Source organism: Brachycentrus maculatus, unplaced genomic scaffold (genome assembly GCF_059751285.1).
Source record: "Brachycentrus maculatus isolate JH-2025_06_01 unplaced genomic scaffold, ASM5975128v1 h1tg000119l, whole genome shotgun sequence".
NCBI lineage: Eukaryota > Metazoa > Arthropoda > Insecta > Trichoptera > Brachycentridae > Brachycentrus > Brachycentrus maculatus.
In genome coordinates, this window is record NW_028280872.1 from 1,296,517 (window position 1) to 1,311,819 (window position 15,303).

General features: G+C 31.7%; 1 protein-coding gene across 1 annotated transcript in view; it reads left to right on the top strand.

Moving 5' to 3' along the window:
* The first annotated feature begins 313 nt into the window (after positions 1–313).
* LOC148309620 (tetratricopeptide repeat protein 28-like) overlaps positions 314–15,303 on the top strand; it is a 94,513-nt gene continuing 79,523 nt past the window's right edge. Inside the window, exon 1 of the mRNA XM_088259714.1 lies at positions 314–373. Within this exon, the coding sequence (XP_088115840.1) occupies positions 314–373 (60 nt within the window). The remainder of the gene's footprint in view (positions 374–15,303) is intronic.

Below are 15,303 nucleotides of genomic sequence, written 5' to 3' on the forward strand. Positions count from 1 at the left end.
TTCACAAGTAACGACACACATATATATATATATATATACGTGTATACACACATACACATATATTTTTTCTTGATGCACGCCTATCACAATCCTAACAAACCATGGACATAAAAAAAAGAACAACCCTATCTCACAACCTGGCACAAAGTCGTGGTTAGAACTTTGTACCAGGTTGGGTAAGGATAAGGCATAGTGGGCACTGGTCGTGTTTCTATATAGAAAGCGAGTATCCAGGGTAAGCACTGCTTTTCTGCTCATATAGAATGTGCGCCTCTGCACACATGTATCAATTTGGATTAACGGTATATCTACTATGCTTGTAGAACGATCAGACGTGCCGCAGGAAGTGTCCGGTCATCCGCATAACTCTCTGGTAATTAATCCGGATGGAACGCCATTATAAAATATAACCTCCACCCGTATATTAAACCTATACTCTCTGTACTAAATCTTGCCGCGTGAAATCATTTTCCTTTGGTGAATACCCAGTTTTTCATCTAACTGCGCTATTAAATCCCCTCAAACTGCATTCCCGCAGTCATTCCAGGGCTTGACTTTTTTTTCATTTTATTTTATTTCTTTCATCATACAGATAATAACAAATTATTGTACGATAATGTGCCCTCATTAAGATATCCCGTGCCGCAGGCACATTTTGCAAAACATATTTACAATTTAGGAATATAACTAACTTATTAAGAATAATATTTTGAATATTTAAAGCACTAACCTGTGGATCATTGTAATATATTTTGGAGAAATAAAATGACTATGACTTTGTTTCTTGATCCACTCACATTTTTATTAAAAACCAACTAGTTTCGGCAACAACCTGTTGCCTTCTTCAGGGTTTATTTTATGACTCAGAAAACAAACCCTGAAGAGGGCAACAGGTTGTTGCTGAAACTAGTTGGTTTTTAATGAAAATGTGAGTGGATCAAAATACAAAGTCATTTTATTTCTCAAAAATTAATAACCAATCACGCCACTTCCCGCAGAAATAGGGAGAGAATAGAACGCCATAAAACTCTGTATTTGCAAACACGTTTCGCCTCTTCCACATTCATGCATCTCCTCATACATACCTGCCGATTATTTTGACCCTATTACTTTGACTCATTCTTCACTTTCAAATATTGACACCCCTGATCGTACCAGGTTTTCCTCGGTCTTCCTCTGTATTTTTGTATTACCGTTCTTTTCTAGCTCATTCGTTCCACATCTCCAAACCATCTCAACACACCTTTCTTTATTTTATCGATAATTCTTATCTCAGCTTATCCCATTTTTTATTAAGTAGTAAATTGATTTGTTTATATTTATTTCTACATTTAAAATTTCACTACATTCTTTACACGTGTGCCTCGATGCTCCCCACAGATTGATTGGATGTCCGTCGTAAATTTTACGAATATCCGTAAATCTAGGGTTAAATCAAACTTAAAAAATTATTTTTATTGAATTCCTAGAAACACTCTGTGTCATTATTCCTTTGTCCTTACATTGACATTACAACTTCCACAAAAAAGAACAAAAAACGTGTTATTATGATCACTTATTATTATGACCATTCGGGAACTTTTTCTAAGAAGTCCGCGGGATATCTACAATTAGAGACGAATTACGACTAAAAATGGCACCTCATTAAACACTGATTGTACCCTTCTACCTTTATATAAAATTACATCGGGCTACAGTCAAAACATGGTAAGCATATATTTCCAATTATAATTTTTTTTACTTCGCGTTTAATTTGTAGAACTCCATTTTAATTTATGTGTTAATTGTTAAATCGAACACAGATTTTTTTTAGTTTACTAAGTTGTATTTTATTGTTGAAAAACATTATACTGTATTACATTATACATTAAATTAATACTGTGAAGATTGTTTCGCCTAGTTATGGCATTCGTTTGGAAATGCTATAACTAGGCGAAACAATTGTCACAGGATTAATTTTTAAGTGTTTTTTTAACAATAAAATACAACTTAGTAGACTAAAAAATCTGTCTTTCATTTAACAATTAATACATATATTAAATGTTGGTTTGAAAATGCCATAACAAGGTGAAACAATTGTCACAAAAATTATTTTTATGTATTTTCAACAACAAAATAAAATTTAGGAAACTCAAAAAATCAATGTTTGATTTTAACATTTAATATATAAATTTCAATTGATATTGTATGTTTTTTTTACATGCACAACTGAAAATTGACGAATTTTGATGTATGACGTTCTTGAAAGGAGTGAGCGATATGTGGCTGATGTTAACCCAAATAAGTACATAATAATAATAAAAAAAATATAAAAAATATTGTCTTTTTGGAGAATGGAATTATTTTAACACCGTTGGTATAATTTAATACGCGTTAGTATGCCGCGGGTCCATTATAGAATCCTAGTACAGCACAAAGGCTGCACGTAGAGTGAGGAATGCGAGATATAACGCCCTGGCTGGCAGGTAAAGAGAGGAACGGAGATCGGTTCCAGCAGTACCATTCCTCAGTCCGTGATCCTTACGTTATTAGGGTCTTTGTCATTGCCCAAAGCGTATTAATTCACAGGGTATTTCAAAATTATGAAGGGCTTTTAAAAAATGAAGGCCTAGACCTCTGCGAGTGTTTTTGCCTAGAATTTTCACTCATGAATTACATGAAATTATAGTAACTTTAAACATAAAGAGTAAATCCACTCACGAGTAGGCATGGGCCATGAAACTTAAAAAGTTGAAGCCTGAGTAGGGTCATGATAAGCGGTGTTGCATAAGCCGTAGCTAGATTTCAGAGTCACTTGGACGTTAGGTAATTAAAAAAAAAGAAGGCCCAGACCTCAAGCGTTCAAATCAGAATGTCCTTATGCTCGATTTTTTTTAAGAATTTATTTATTTATTTTAAGCTTTTTACCTGAATAAAATACCCGCTATTTTTTGTTGAATTTTCTTTTAAAACCACATATATCGCTCACTCCTTTCAAGAACGTCTAAAATAAAAAAAAACTAAATTTTTCAGGAGGTTTTTTAAGTTTAAAAATATAATACAATGTCTTAAAAATAAATATCAAACCACTTACTGAACTTTTTACTGTGCAACAGATCTTTTTAAATAAAACCTGTAGGTTTTTTCTCCATTTGAAAATATTTAGTATATATAAAAAAATAATTAAACAATACATTTTCTTCAAAATGAAAAAAACAACACTTTCTGCCTTGTAGCGGGTAAATATTAAGTTAAAAATATGCCTCTTTTGCTGAGATATTGTACATTTTCTGGACATTCGACTTACGTTGACTTAAAAGGTATGGAGTTAAAAAAAAAACTATAAAAAAACATTTATTCCCCATATACCAATATATATATATATATATATATATATATATATATATATATATATATATATATATATATATATATATGTATATATATATATATATATATATATATATATATATATATATATATATATATATATATATATATATATATATATATATATATATATATATATATATATATATATATATATATATATATATATATATATATATATATATATATATATATATATATATATATATATATATATATATATATATATATATATATATATATATATATATATATATATATATATATATATATATATATATATATATATATATATATATATATATACACCGCAGGACAAAAAAATTTACGAGTTTACTTGCTACCGCACGCCTTGACTTTACTGAACTCTTTTTCTAAGAAATCCTTTATCGATACCTCTTTCTTTTGTTCAATAAATTAAAGACACTTTGTGTCACCTTTCTACAATATTTACATTTTCAAATGTCTCAACAATTTTGTTTTACCCGCGTTTGAGGGAACATAACACAACAATCATGGAAAGTGCAAAGCAAATGTCGATTGCGATAAAATCCAAAATAATCACACTGTCGCAACAAAACATATCTAATTGTAAAATATCTCGTCGAGTTGGGTATTCAGAAGGTGCAGTGAGGTTTTTATTTAAAAAATTCCAACAAACTGAATCCATAGAACGGAAAAAAGGAAGCGGATGGGGGCGCGCGACATCTGCCCGAGATGATCGCTTAATAAAAAAAATTGTTATGCGCGATCGATTTTTAACGGCACTTAAAATACACGCAGAGGTGCAGTCTACTAGCTAATCAACATTTTCAGTAAAAACAGTGTTCAGGCGGCAGTTGGAGCATGGTTTCCAAGCACGAAGTCCCGCAAAGAAACCATTACTGACGAACAAAATGCAGAAGGCTAAACTGGATTGGGCGAAGGAGCACCAGAATTGGACCTTGGAGGATTGGCAAAATGTTATTTTCTCCGATGAATTAAAATTCAACCTTTTTGGTCCAGACGGCATAAAGATAGTTCGACGAAAACTTGGGGAAAAATACCATCCGTCGTGCGTCCCTCGAACCGTTAAACATTCACCCTACGTCATGATTTGGGGGTGCATGACAGCGTACGGTTTGGGACCTCTAAATTTTATACAGGGTACGATGAATGCCATCCAGTACAAAAAAGAGCTGAAAAACCATCTTATTCCAACAATCGAGGACATTACGCAGTATACCGCGGACCCGATTTTTCAGGACGATTTGGCGCCGTGCCATAGAGCCATGAATAAATATTTGTACTGTGAGTACAAATATTTATTTTTTAATGCACTTTGTAGACCACTTGATAAATAATTTATAGTTTTTCTTACAGATCATTGAATACAAGGATAAAATTGGCTTAAAATCGTTGACGTGGCCCGGGAATAGTCCTGATTTGAACCCGATAGAAAATTTATGGGCGATTATGAAAAAAAAAGTTGGGAAAAAAAAATAAAAAAACATTGAGGAATTAAAAAAAAACTTGATTCAAGTTTAGGAAGAAGAAATAACATCAGAAATTTAAGATTCGCTTTACGCTTCGTTAAATAATAGAATTTTACATGTTATAAAAAATAAAGGTGAATTCACTAAGTATTAAATATTTTTAAATGTTATAAATATGTTTAAATGTAAAATACCTTAATTTAAAATAAAGCGATTAGAACCTTCTTCTTAAATATGAATAAAAAAATTACATGTCTTTTATTACTCCATCACAAACACTCGACCATAAATGAACCGTTATGGGTCTCTAAGGTTCGGATAATCTGATACCTGGTATATAATGGCAATTTCTAAGTACAATTCATGAGTAAGATCTTTCATTTTAACCTTGAAGTAACGAGTAGTCATCACATATGTTAAACAATACAAAAAAAACTAATTAAATATCAAGAATAATTCATTATGTGTCAATTTTAGTTTTTTTGAGGACTCGTAAATTTTTTTGTCCAGGGGTGTATATATATATATATGTATATATATATTATATATATATATATATATATATATATATATATATATATATATATATATATATATATATATATATATATATATTGTTGTGGAAAATGGTTATGTACGATATTTACTTTTTTTTATAAATTGCATTTATTTATTAAATATTGTTTCAAAAGTTTTTTTTTTATAATTTAATCAATTTTATAGACATATCTATCCTTATAATCTTAAAATTAATAATGCAGTTCTCTCTAATAAAGTGACTAAGCTCTTGTGCTTGGAGAGGGACTTACACTTATTATTTATTGTTTGTGTTTGTTAGTAACATATTTAATTTTTATTATCATTAACTAATTATAATATTTGTTTAAAATATTTTTAATATTTAAAAAAAAAAAGTGTAATTTGTAAACACCGTGTAGGAAATCCAAGGAACGTTAAGGTTGAATAATAGCTGACTGGGGTTACTAAGAAAGTGGTACAATGGAGAATGCTCTATGAAAAATATATTAACATACCTTTAATAATAAATTTAGTTTGAAAGGCTCAGTTAGCACTTTGTTTATTGACCTTACTGCGTCAACACGCGAGACAAGGTTCGTTTACAAATATCAGCTTACTTTAGAAACATCCCTCCTAGAATTTTCAGAGGCTTGTATGGAAAAGAACCACAAAGTTATCAAAAGAAGGATGGACGTAAAGAAAAGACTAAATACGTGTAGAAATAAGTTTTTTCAAACGAATAGATGTTCAAAAGGTGATATAAAAAACGAATGCAATGCTGGTGAGATAAGCACTTTCGATAAAATTAAGAGAGATGTCTTGAGATGGTTTGGGCATGTGGAATGAGAGAAGAAACAACAGAAACTAAATTTATGAGACGAATGTATCTGGAAATTGAAGCAGACGAAGACCGAGGACAACTAGGCATGATCAAGTATGTCAAACACTTGAAAGCGGTCGGGTCAGGTATAACCTTTCAGCGAAAACTAAAAACTCTATGCACAATGTAGTCTTGCTTCCAGCATTGTATGGAAGTGAAGCATGGAGTTGGCAAAGAAAGGATGGAAGAAGACTAAATGCAGTCGAAATAAGGTTACTAAAACAAATTTATGGCAAACCGATGTATTAGAGATGTTTAAATGATAGAATAATAGAATGTAAGACTAAGAAAAGCATTATCGATAAAATTTATAAAAGGGTGTTGAGATGGTTGTGAATAGGAGTTAAGAAAGAGCAATATTAAAACAAATTTACGAGGTGAATATCTTTGGTAATGGAAGCAGAAGAAGACTGAGGAAAACTTGGCATGATCAAATATTTCAAATACTTAAAAGTGGTCAGGTTAGGAGTAGTCAAGTAATCAGCGGATATGTATGAGAAGAAGCAAGAGTGTAGAAGATGCGAAGATTATTTGAAAAGATAGATCTGTGTGGCGTTCTTTCCTCTCTGAATACCCCTGTGGAGAAGCGACACGATGATAAGTTAGTCAGTTAGTGTAAGCCTTGTAAAAGTAACTCATATGAATCAAATTTGAAGAGGACGGAAAAACCATCCCTGAGGTATTCCCAGACAAAAGGATTACATTGAATACGGTCTCTGACCGTATTGCTACCGGTGTTAGAATTCTTGTGTTAATGTACAAATATGCATATCTATTTTATACACAGTGACCACAAGAACAAATATTTGTATTTTGTAACACTTTTGTGACGTCCTGTTTGTGTTTTTAATATTCCGAAATACTAAGCATTGTTTACACGTTATACCTTGCCAGCGAAAAGAAATCCGTGGGAATTACATATTTCAAGTTGTTCTTCAAGTATGACATTTCGAACTGAATAATTATTGTAGGTATCACTTAAAGTCGAGTTTCACACGTTTTTCGAGTCTCGTGCGGCTTATTTTAATGTGATTTATTCAATTATGAATTATTTCGAAACTTTTGGAAGGAAAATAATAAGATTTCTTTCGTTTCATTCACATTTAAATGTGTTATAAAGGTATAAAAATAAACTTTACTTTTAATATGAAACGATTAAAAATCGTAAAAAGGCAGACTACATGCAGTCAAAATGAGTTCTCTTATTCAATTATGAATTATTTCGAAACTTTTGGAAGGAAAATAATAAGATTTCTTTCGTTTCATTCACATTTAAATGTGTTATAAAGGTATAAAAATAAACTTTACTTTTAATATGAAACGATTAAAAATCGTAAAAAGGCAGACTACATGCAGTCAAAATGAGTTCTCTTATTCAATTATGAATTATTTCGAAACTTTTGGAAGGAAAATAATAAGATTTCTTTCGTTTCATTCACATTTAAATGTGTTATAAAGGTATAAAAATAAACTTTACTTTTAATATGAAACGATTAAAAATCGTAAAAAGGCAGACTACATGCAGTCAAAATGAGTTCTCTTATTCAATTATGAATTATTTCGAAACTTTTGGAAGGAAAATAATAAGATTTCTTTCGTTTCATTCACATTTAAATGTGTTATAAAGGTATAAAAATAAACTTTACTTTTAATATGAAACGATTAAAAATCGTAAAAAGGCAGACTACATGCAGTCAAAATGAGTTCTCTTATTCAATTATGAATTATTTCGAAACTTTTGGTAGGAAAATAATAAGATTTCTTTCGTTTCATTCACATTTAAATGTGTTATAAAGGTATAAAAATAAACTTTACTTTTAATATGAAACGATTAAAAATCGTAAAAAGGCAGACTACATGCAGTCAAAATGAGTTCTCTTATTCAATTATGAATTATTTCGAAACTTTTGGTAGGAAAATAATAAGATTTCTTTCGTTTCATTCACATTTAAATGTGTTATAAAGGTATAAAAATAAACTTTACTTTTAATATGAAACGATTAAAAATCGTAAAAAAGCAGACTACATGCAGTCAAAATGAGTTCTCTTATTCAATTATGAATTATTTCGAAACTTTTGGTAGGAAAATAATAAGATTTCTTTCGTTTCATTCACATTTAAATGTGTTATAAAGGTATAAAAATAAACTTTACTTTTAATATGAAACGATTAAAAATCGTAAAAAGGCAGACTACATGCAGTCAAAATGAGTTCTCTTATTCAATTATGAATTATTTCGAAACTTTTGGTAGGAAAATAATAAGATTTCTTTCGTTTCATTCACATTTAAATGTGTTATAAAGGTATAAAAATAAACTTTACTTTTAATATGAAACGATTAAAAATCGTAAAAAGGCAGACTACATGCAGTCAAAATGAGTTCTCTTATTCAATTATGAATTATTTCGAAACTTTTGGAAGGAAAATAATAAGATTTCTTTCGTTTCATTCACATTTAAATGTGTTATAAAGGTATAAAAATAAACTTTACTTTTAATATGAAACGATTAAAAATCGTAAAAAGGCAGACTACATGCAGTCAAAATGAGTTCTCTTATTCAATTATGAATTATTTCGAAACTTTTGGAAGGAAAATAATAAGATTTCTTTCGTTTCATTCACATTTAAATGTGTTATAAAGGTATAAAAATAAACTTTACTTTTAATATGAAACGATTAAAAATCGTAAAAAGGCAGACTACATGCAGTCAAAATGAGTTCTCTTATTCAATTATGAATTATTTCGAAACTTTTGGAAGGAAAATAATAAGATTTCTTTCGTTTCATTCACATTTAAATGTGTTATAAAGGTATAAAAATAAACTTTACTTTTAATATGAAACGATTAAAAATCGTAAAAAGGCAGACTACATGCAGTCAAAATGAGTTCTCTTATTCAATTATGAATTATTTCGAAACTTTTGGAAGGAAAATAATAAGATTTCTTTCGTTTCATTCATATTTAAATGTGTTATAAAGGTATAAAAATTAGCTTTACTTTTAATATGAAACGATTAAAAATCGTAAAAAAGCAGACTACATGCAGTCAAAATGAGTTCTCTTATTCAATTATGAATTATTTCGAAACTTTTGGTAGGAAAATAATAAGATTTCTTTCGTTTCATTCATATTTAAAAATGTGATTTGTGTGGTATTAAAATTAACTTTACTTTTAATATGAAACTATTAAAAATCGTAAAAAGGCAGATTAAATGCAGTCAAAGTGAGTCCTCTCAAATGAATGTACGGCAAAACGGTGTATGATAGATGTGCGAATGGTGATACTCGTACGTATATAAGCAAAAAATGCAATTTTGAGATAAACATTTTAGTTGACATGGTTTGGGGATGTGAATCGATTGAGTGAAGAAAAAACTATAAAACAAATTTGTGAAGTGAATCTTGTTGGAAATGGAAGCAGAAGAATACCGAGATAAAAATGGCATTATCAAATATTTCTAATACTTGGGCATTATCAGGTCAGGAGTAGAAGTAATCAGCGAGTGTGTATGAGGAGATGCACGAATTCAGAAGATGCGAAGATTGTTTACAAAGATAGATCGGTGTGGCATTCTATTCTCTCTGCCTACCCCTGCGGGGAAGCGGCGTGATGGATAGTTGGTTAGTCAAATAAACAAATTATTTTACTTGTTTGGTACCCACTTAAGGAATGATTAATGCCTCTTTTTCAGAATAAAATTAGATGACTTTTGAATTTCGCTAATGACGCGTCTTTTGCAACAAAATAAGTACTTTTTTTCATCGTATTTACCTATACGCTACAGGTAAAAAGCGGCGTTTTTAAAAGAGCAAACAATAAACGAAAAAAAGCATAGACAATAGCCTGGCGACCTTCCCTTTTGTCGGTGTGCGGGTACCTACGTCTGAAAATCCATCCAAAGTATGTTTTTTTTTAGTACCTACCCGAGTGAAATAATTAGGCAACGCTCCAAAGGGCACACCGCAGATGCCCCCCCATGGCAACACCGCAAGTCGTAATAATGAATAATTATTCCGAGTTCCGAGATGTCTTTCCGTTTGGGATGTGATAGATTTTGTGGTTTCATGGTAAATAAGATTTTATGCGTTTGGCCCTCGAGAACGCATCATTTTTTCCACGCTTTATTAAGGTGAACTCGATGAGAAACAAGGGCATGAGAACGTGGCTCCATCTTGAGATAATCTTGGACTGACCGAACGACTAATATTCTTCCTTGCCCCATCCCAACTATTCGTCATTGTAGACTCTTCAGCTCTCCTCGTCCTCAGGTTGTAGGTCCGTTCTATCATATACAACACGGGTGGACAACCCGCTGCCCGCGGTGATGTATCACGAATATTTATTTTTTTAAATATCGGGTCCTTCAAAATATATTTAAAGTCATATTTTCGTTATTAAAACCAATCAAGTTTCTGTAATTACATGGAATGCATATATTCTGGTGAAAAGAAACTCAAATCTCGCACTGAGTGGCCATTGATAAATTGGTTTTATTTCAAATAGTAATGGTAATATTGAATTGTTGGGAAATATCCAAAATAAAATAAGGTTTGTTGGATTGAATTCTGCATTTATTTATGTATATGTTAATACGTGACGTGTTTCGTCTTCTTAGGACATTATCAAACACGTGTTTGACCCGGGGTACAATTTGCTAGGCCTGATATACAACGTCACCTTGATCATGTCCTCGAATCATGTTTTCTTTCTGCAGCATCCATGAATTTTTGGTCTTCCTCTAGATGTCGTTCGAGGCATATCTACGGCGATTGATTGGTTGACAATATGTTCAGGTTCTCTACGTCCTATGTGCCTTAAGTATATTTTTACATCTCATCATAGATGACGATGAAGAATATGGAATAAATTCCTTCAATTTTAATTCGTTTTGTCATTTTTTTTTTAAATAAATAACATGGATTGATGTTTTTTTTATACAAAATACAGTTTCACCAAGAAATTCCAGTACAAATTTCATTAGATTGACAATCATGGTTAGAACGGTGAATGTTGCACTTGTGTAAAGTGATCACTTACCCAGCCTATGCCAGCTCATAAGTACTGTAAACACCCAGACTTCCATATTCTTATTATTTTTTGACATCTCATCAAATATGAAGAAGAATATGGAAGTCTGGGCATTTACGGGGCTAACGACCGTCATAGGCTGTTCTACCCATTATTGAAAACCACACTACTCTTGGAAGTTCTATATATGTATATGAACTAATTTCGAGACGTTTTTCTTGAATAATTATAACTTCACTAGAGACATCTATTGGTGAGATGATACGCCAGCCCCGTAAATGCCCAGACTTCCATATTCTTCTTCATCTTTGATGAGATGTCAAAAAATAATATGAAAATAACTCCTATAATTGGAGATAATCCAGATTTTGTGAACAAGTATTTGGACACACTCAAAATGTTGTAAAAAAAGTTCCATATTCTTCGTCATCTATGTCGAGATTTTTCTCCTTTAAATTGGAAGAAAAAAAATACAAAAAAAATGATTGATGTGTTTAGAAGCAACGGAGGGAAATAAATGAATGATTCAAAATTGGTCACTTACCGACGCATGCTTTAAGCTCTGCTTCTCTGCTGAATGGAACCCGGTGGGCCATAAAAGATGAATGCACCCGTAATTTAGGGCTGTAAAATGCAATTTCCTCCCATAATGGTTGACGGAACATCCCGCTCTAAAACCAATCTCCGTTTCCTCCAATATGAAGGTACCTAATTATTAATTGTAGCGGCATTTGCTTTGTACACATCTCAACACTTCGGTTGGAAAATTTCACACTTGGATCTTATTAGGTATATATAGTTCACTTATCGTTAATTCTTGGCGTAGGTTCAGGTTTATATTGGAGGGCTTTTTTATTTTTTATTATTTAATATGGTTACAAAAGTTTTTTTAATAATTTAATTCATTTTTTAAATATATTTTTTCGAGAAATAAAAACACTTTGTGTTTTGATCCACTCACATTTTTATTAACCAACTAGTTTCGGCAACAACCTGTTGCCCTCTTCAGGGTTTAATTTATAAATTAAACCCTGAAGAGGGCAACAGGTTGTTGCCGAAACTAGTTGGTTAATAAAAATGTGAGTGGATCAAAACACAAAGTATTTTTATTTCTCGAAATAATATATCAATATGATCCCCAAAGTTAATGCTTTCAATATTCAAAACACATTTTTTAAATATTTCTACTTGCAATCTTATAATTAAAAACGCAGTTCTCTCCAACAAAGAGACTGAGCTCTTGTGCTTGGAGAGGGACTTACACTTGTTAGTGATGTTTGTTGGTAATACAGTTTATTTTTATTGAAATTTTTTTCCGTGTTTTGTGTTTTTTTTTCTTTCTTAGATTAACATACATAATATTCATTTAATTTATTTTAAGCATTTTAAAGTCTTCATTTTTTATGTCTGTAAGAAGGTTGATGAAGTACTTGATTGCTAAAAATTTAAAGTTCTGTTGAAATTGTTTGGTATTGCATTTTGCACAGCTTATATTGTTATTTTATAAGGAAATACGAGGTAAAATTTTGTGTCCAAATACTTGTTCACAAATCTGGATTATCTCGAATTATAGGAGTCATTTCGTATTATTTTTTTAATATCTCAACACAGATGAAGAAGAATATGGAAGTCTGGGCATCTGCGGGGCTTACGACCGTCATAGACTGGTTTAAGTGATCGCTTTACACACGTGTAGCATTCACCAATTCTACCCATGATTGACAACCACACTACCCAAATTCTTGGAAGTTCCATAAATATGATCTAATTTCGAAACGTTGTATATCGCGAGTGTTTTTGCCTAGAATTTTCACTCATGAATCACATTAACTTTAAACATAAAGAGTAAATCCACTCACAAGTAGGCATAGGCTATGAAACTTATAACGTTTAAGCCTGAGTAGGGTCATGATAAACGGTGTTGCATAAGCCGTAGCAAGATTTCAGAGTTACTTGGACGTTAGGTAAAAAAAAAAAAACGTTGTGCAAGAATCACTAGAATTTTCACAAGAGACATGTAATGCTGTTTTTTTTTAAACAATCGAATTTAAACTGCGTTCAATCAATATTCACACCAAATTTAACAGAATTATAATTAAAGTTAATGCAACAGTTGTTTACAGAAAGCATCCTCAATTCCCAATTTCCTCTCTTCCTTCTTATGGCCGTTCCCAGGAATTTATGAGAAGCGCGGGTGAGAAAAAGGCGTGTCAGTGATTATGATTTCTGGTTACCCTTTCGCCCTGAGATCTATGTTCGTTTCATACAATCCTGGTACCTGGGATCTTTTATTCCCAAATTATAAATGCATTGAGTGATTTCACTTTGTGTTATTGGTCAATATTTTGTAATGAAACGGGTTATTCAATTTTACGATGTTTAATATTAAGTTTTTCGATTGAAATATATGAAAAAAAAATGTGACTTTTTTGCTGAATTTATTTTAAATTTGTCCAAATACTTGTTCAGAAATTTGGATGTCAAATCTCGTTGTACACCTTTGAAAGCTGTCCCACCGCATTCCCAGATCTGATAAAGAACCATCTAGGCTTCCTAATACATCTTCTCTTGCAAAGCATTTTTCTATGAATTAGTTGCGAAATTTATAAAAAATCTGAAATAAATTGTAAATCTATTTTTGTATTTACATTAAATAGCTTTGAATATCCCTGTCACTGCCAATTTAAATAAATACAAGTTTGTAAAACCACCACCAAATTTCTAGAAATGCCTCGGTATGGGCAGTGAACGGAATTGGTAGTTAGCAGGGGCGGTGCCTTCCATATAGCAGAAAAGCAGAGCCTGTCCTTATTTTTAAAACACAAACAGAACCTACCCTACCTTACTAAGTACCACCAGCTTACCTTGCTACCTACTTCTACTGCCTAGCCTTATTAATTCGGTGGCATCATACATGATATAAATAGTTAAGGACATTGGTAATACACACCAAGGTAGAATACAAAATGCCGAACCCTCTTCTAGTGGAACGGAAGGTCTGCTGATGACAGTCAACAGCCCGCCTTCTCCTGAGGAGTGCAACGTGGTTTCCTCCCAGCAATGAGCAAATGCTGAGAAGTTCCCGATTGGCCCATATTAGATTATCCCTCCTGTTCCCAACTCAGATTTAAATAAAAACATATTAAATAACATTTAAATAAAAATAACTAAATATCCACTTAATGATCTATAAACCTTGTATATTATAAAATAAGCAGGGTAAATAATAAATGCAATTCCCATAAATCCTAAATAATTATCTGTACACGCCACTGGTAGTTAGTAAAGTTAGTCAGCTGGATTTTTTTTAAAGCTGGATGTGTGTGTTTTTATTATAAAATACTTCATTATCATACTATTTCTGTGAGCCTAAACGGTATCAAACTAAGATATAAGAAATAGGTATCACACTGTGGTAGAGTGGATTCCAACTGAGAAACTCTTACTAAATAGTCCGCGACACTAACCACGCGACCACAACCCGATCCGATTCCAATCCGACGTTGGCCGGTATACAGAAGCCTCCAACCCCGAGCAGCACAGCAGACAGACAAGGAACACTACAAAGACATTTGGAGAAAATGCTCAGTCATCGCATTTCCCACTCATCAGGGTTCAACATCACTAAACATGAATCCGAACACCGGCTATAGGGTGAATATCCCTTTCGGCGAAGTTTGTGCCTGTTGCCGACACGCCGAGATGTCCATCAAGCGCCCTAAAAGGGGCACAAACGCCCCAAGATTTTGCATACAAAGACAAATATGCACGGTAAAGATGCCCTAAAAAAGGGCACTTCCATTCTTATTTATTACTCGGGACGCGGACAAAGTAGGCATAACTTAAATCGTGCGTATTTAGTGCGTGGAATTTTTCAATCACAAATAACTTCGTTACAATGTAATACATCTTTATATTATATGCCATACACGGTCTTCAAACAGTAAAATATTTAGGTATATATGAATATATATATATATTTATATATCTATATATATATATATATATATATATATATATATATATATATA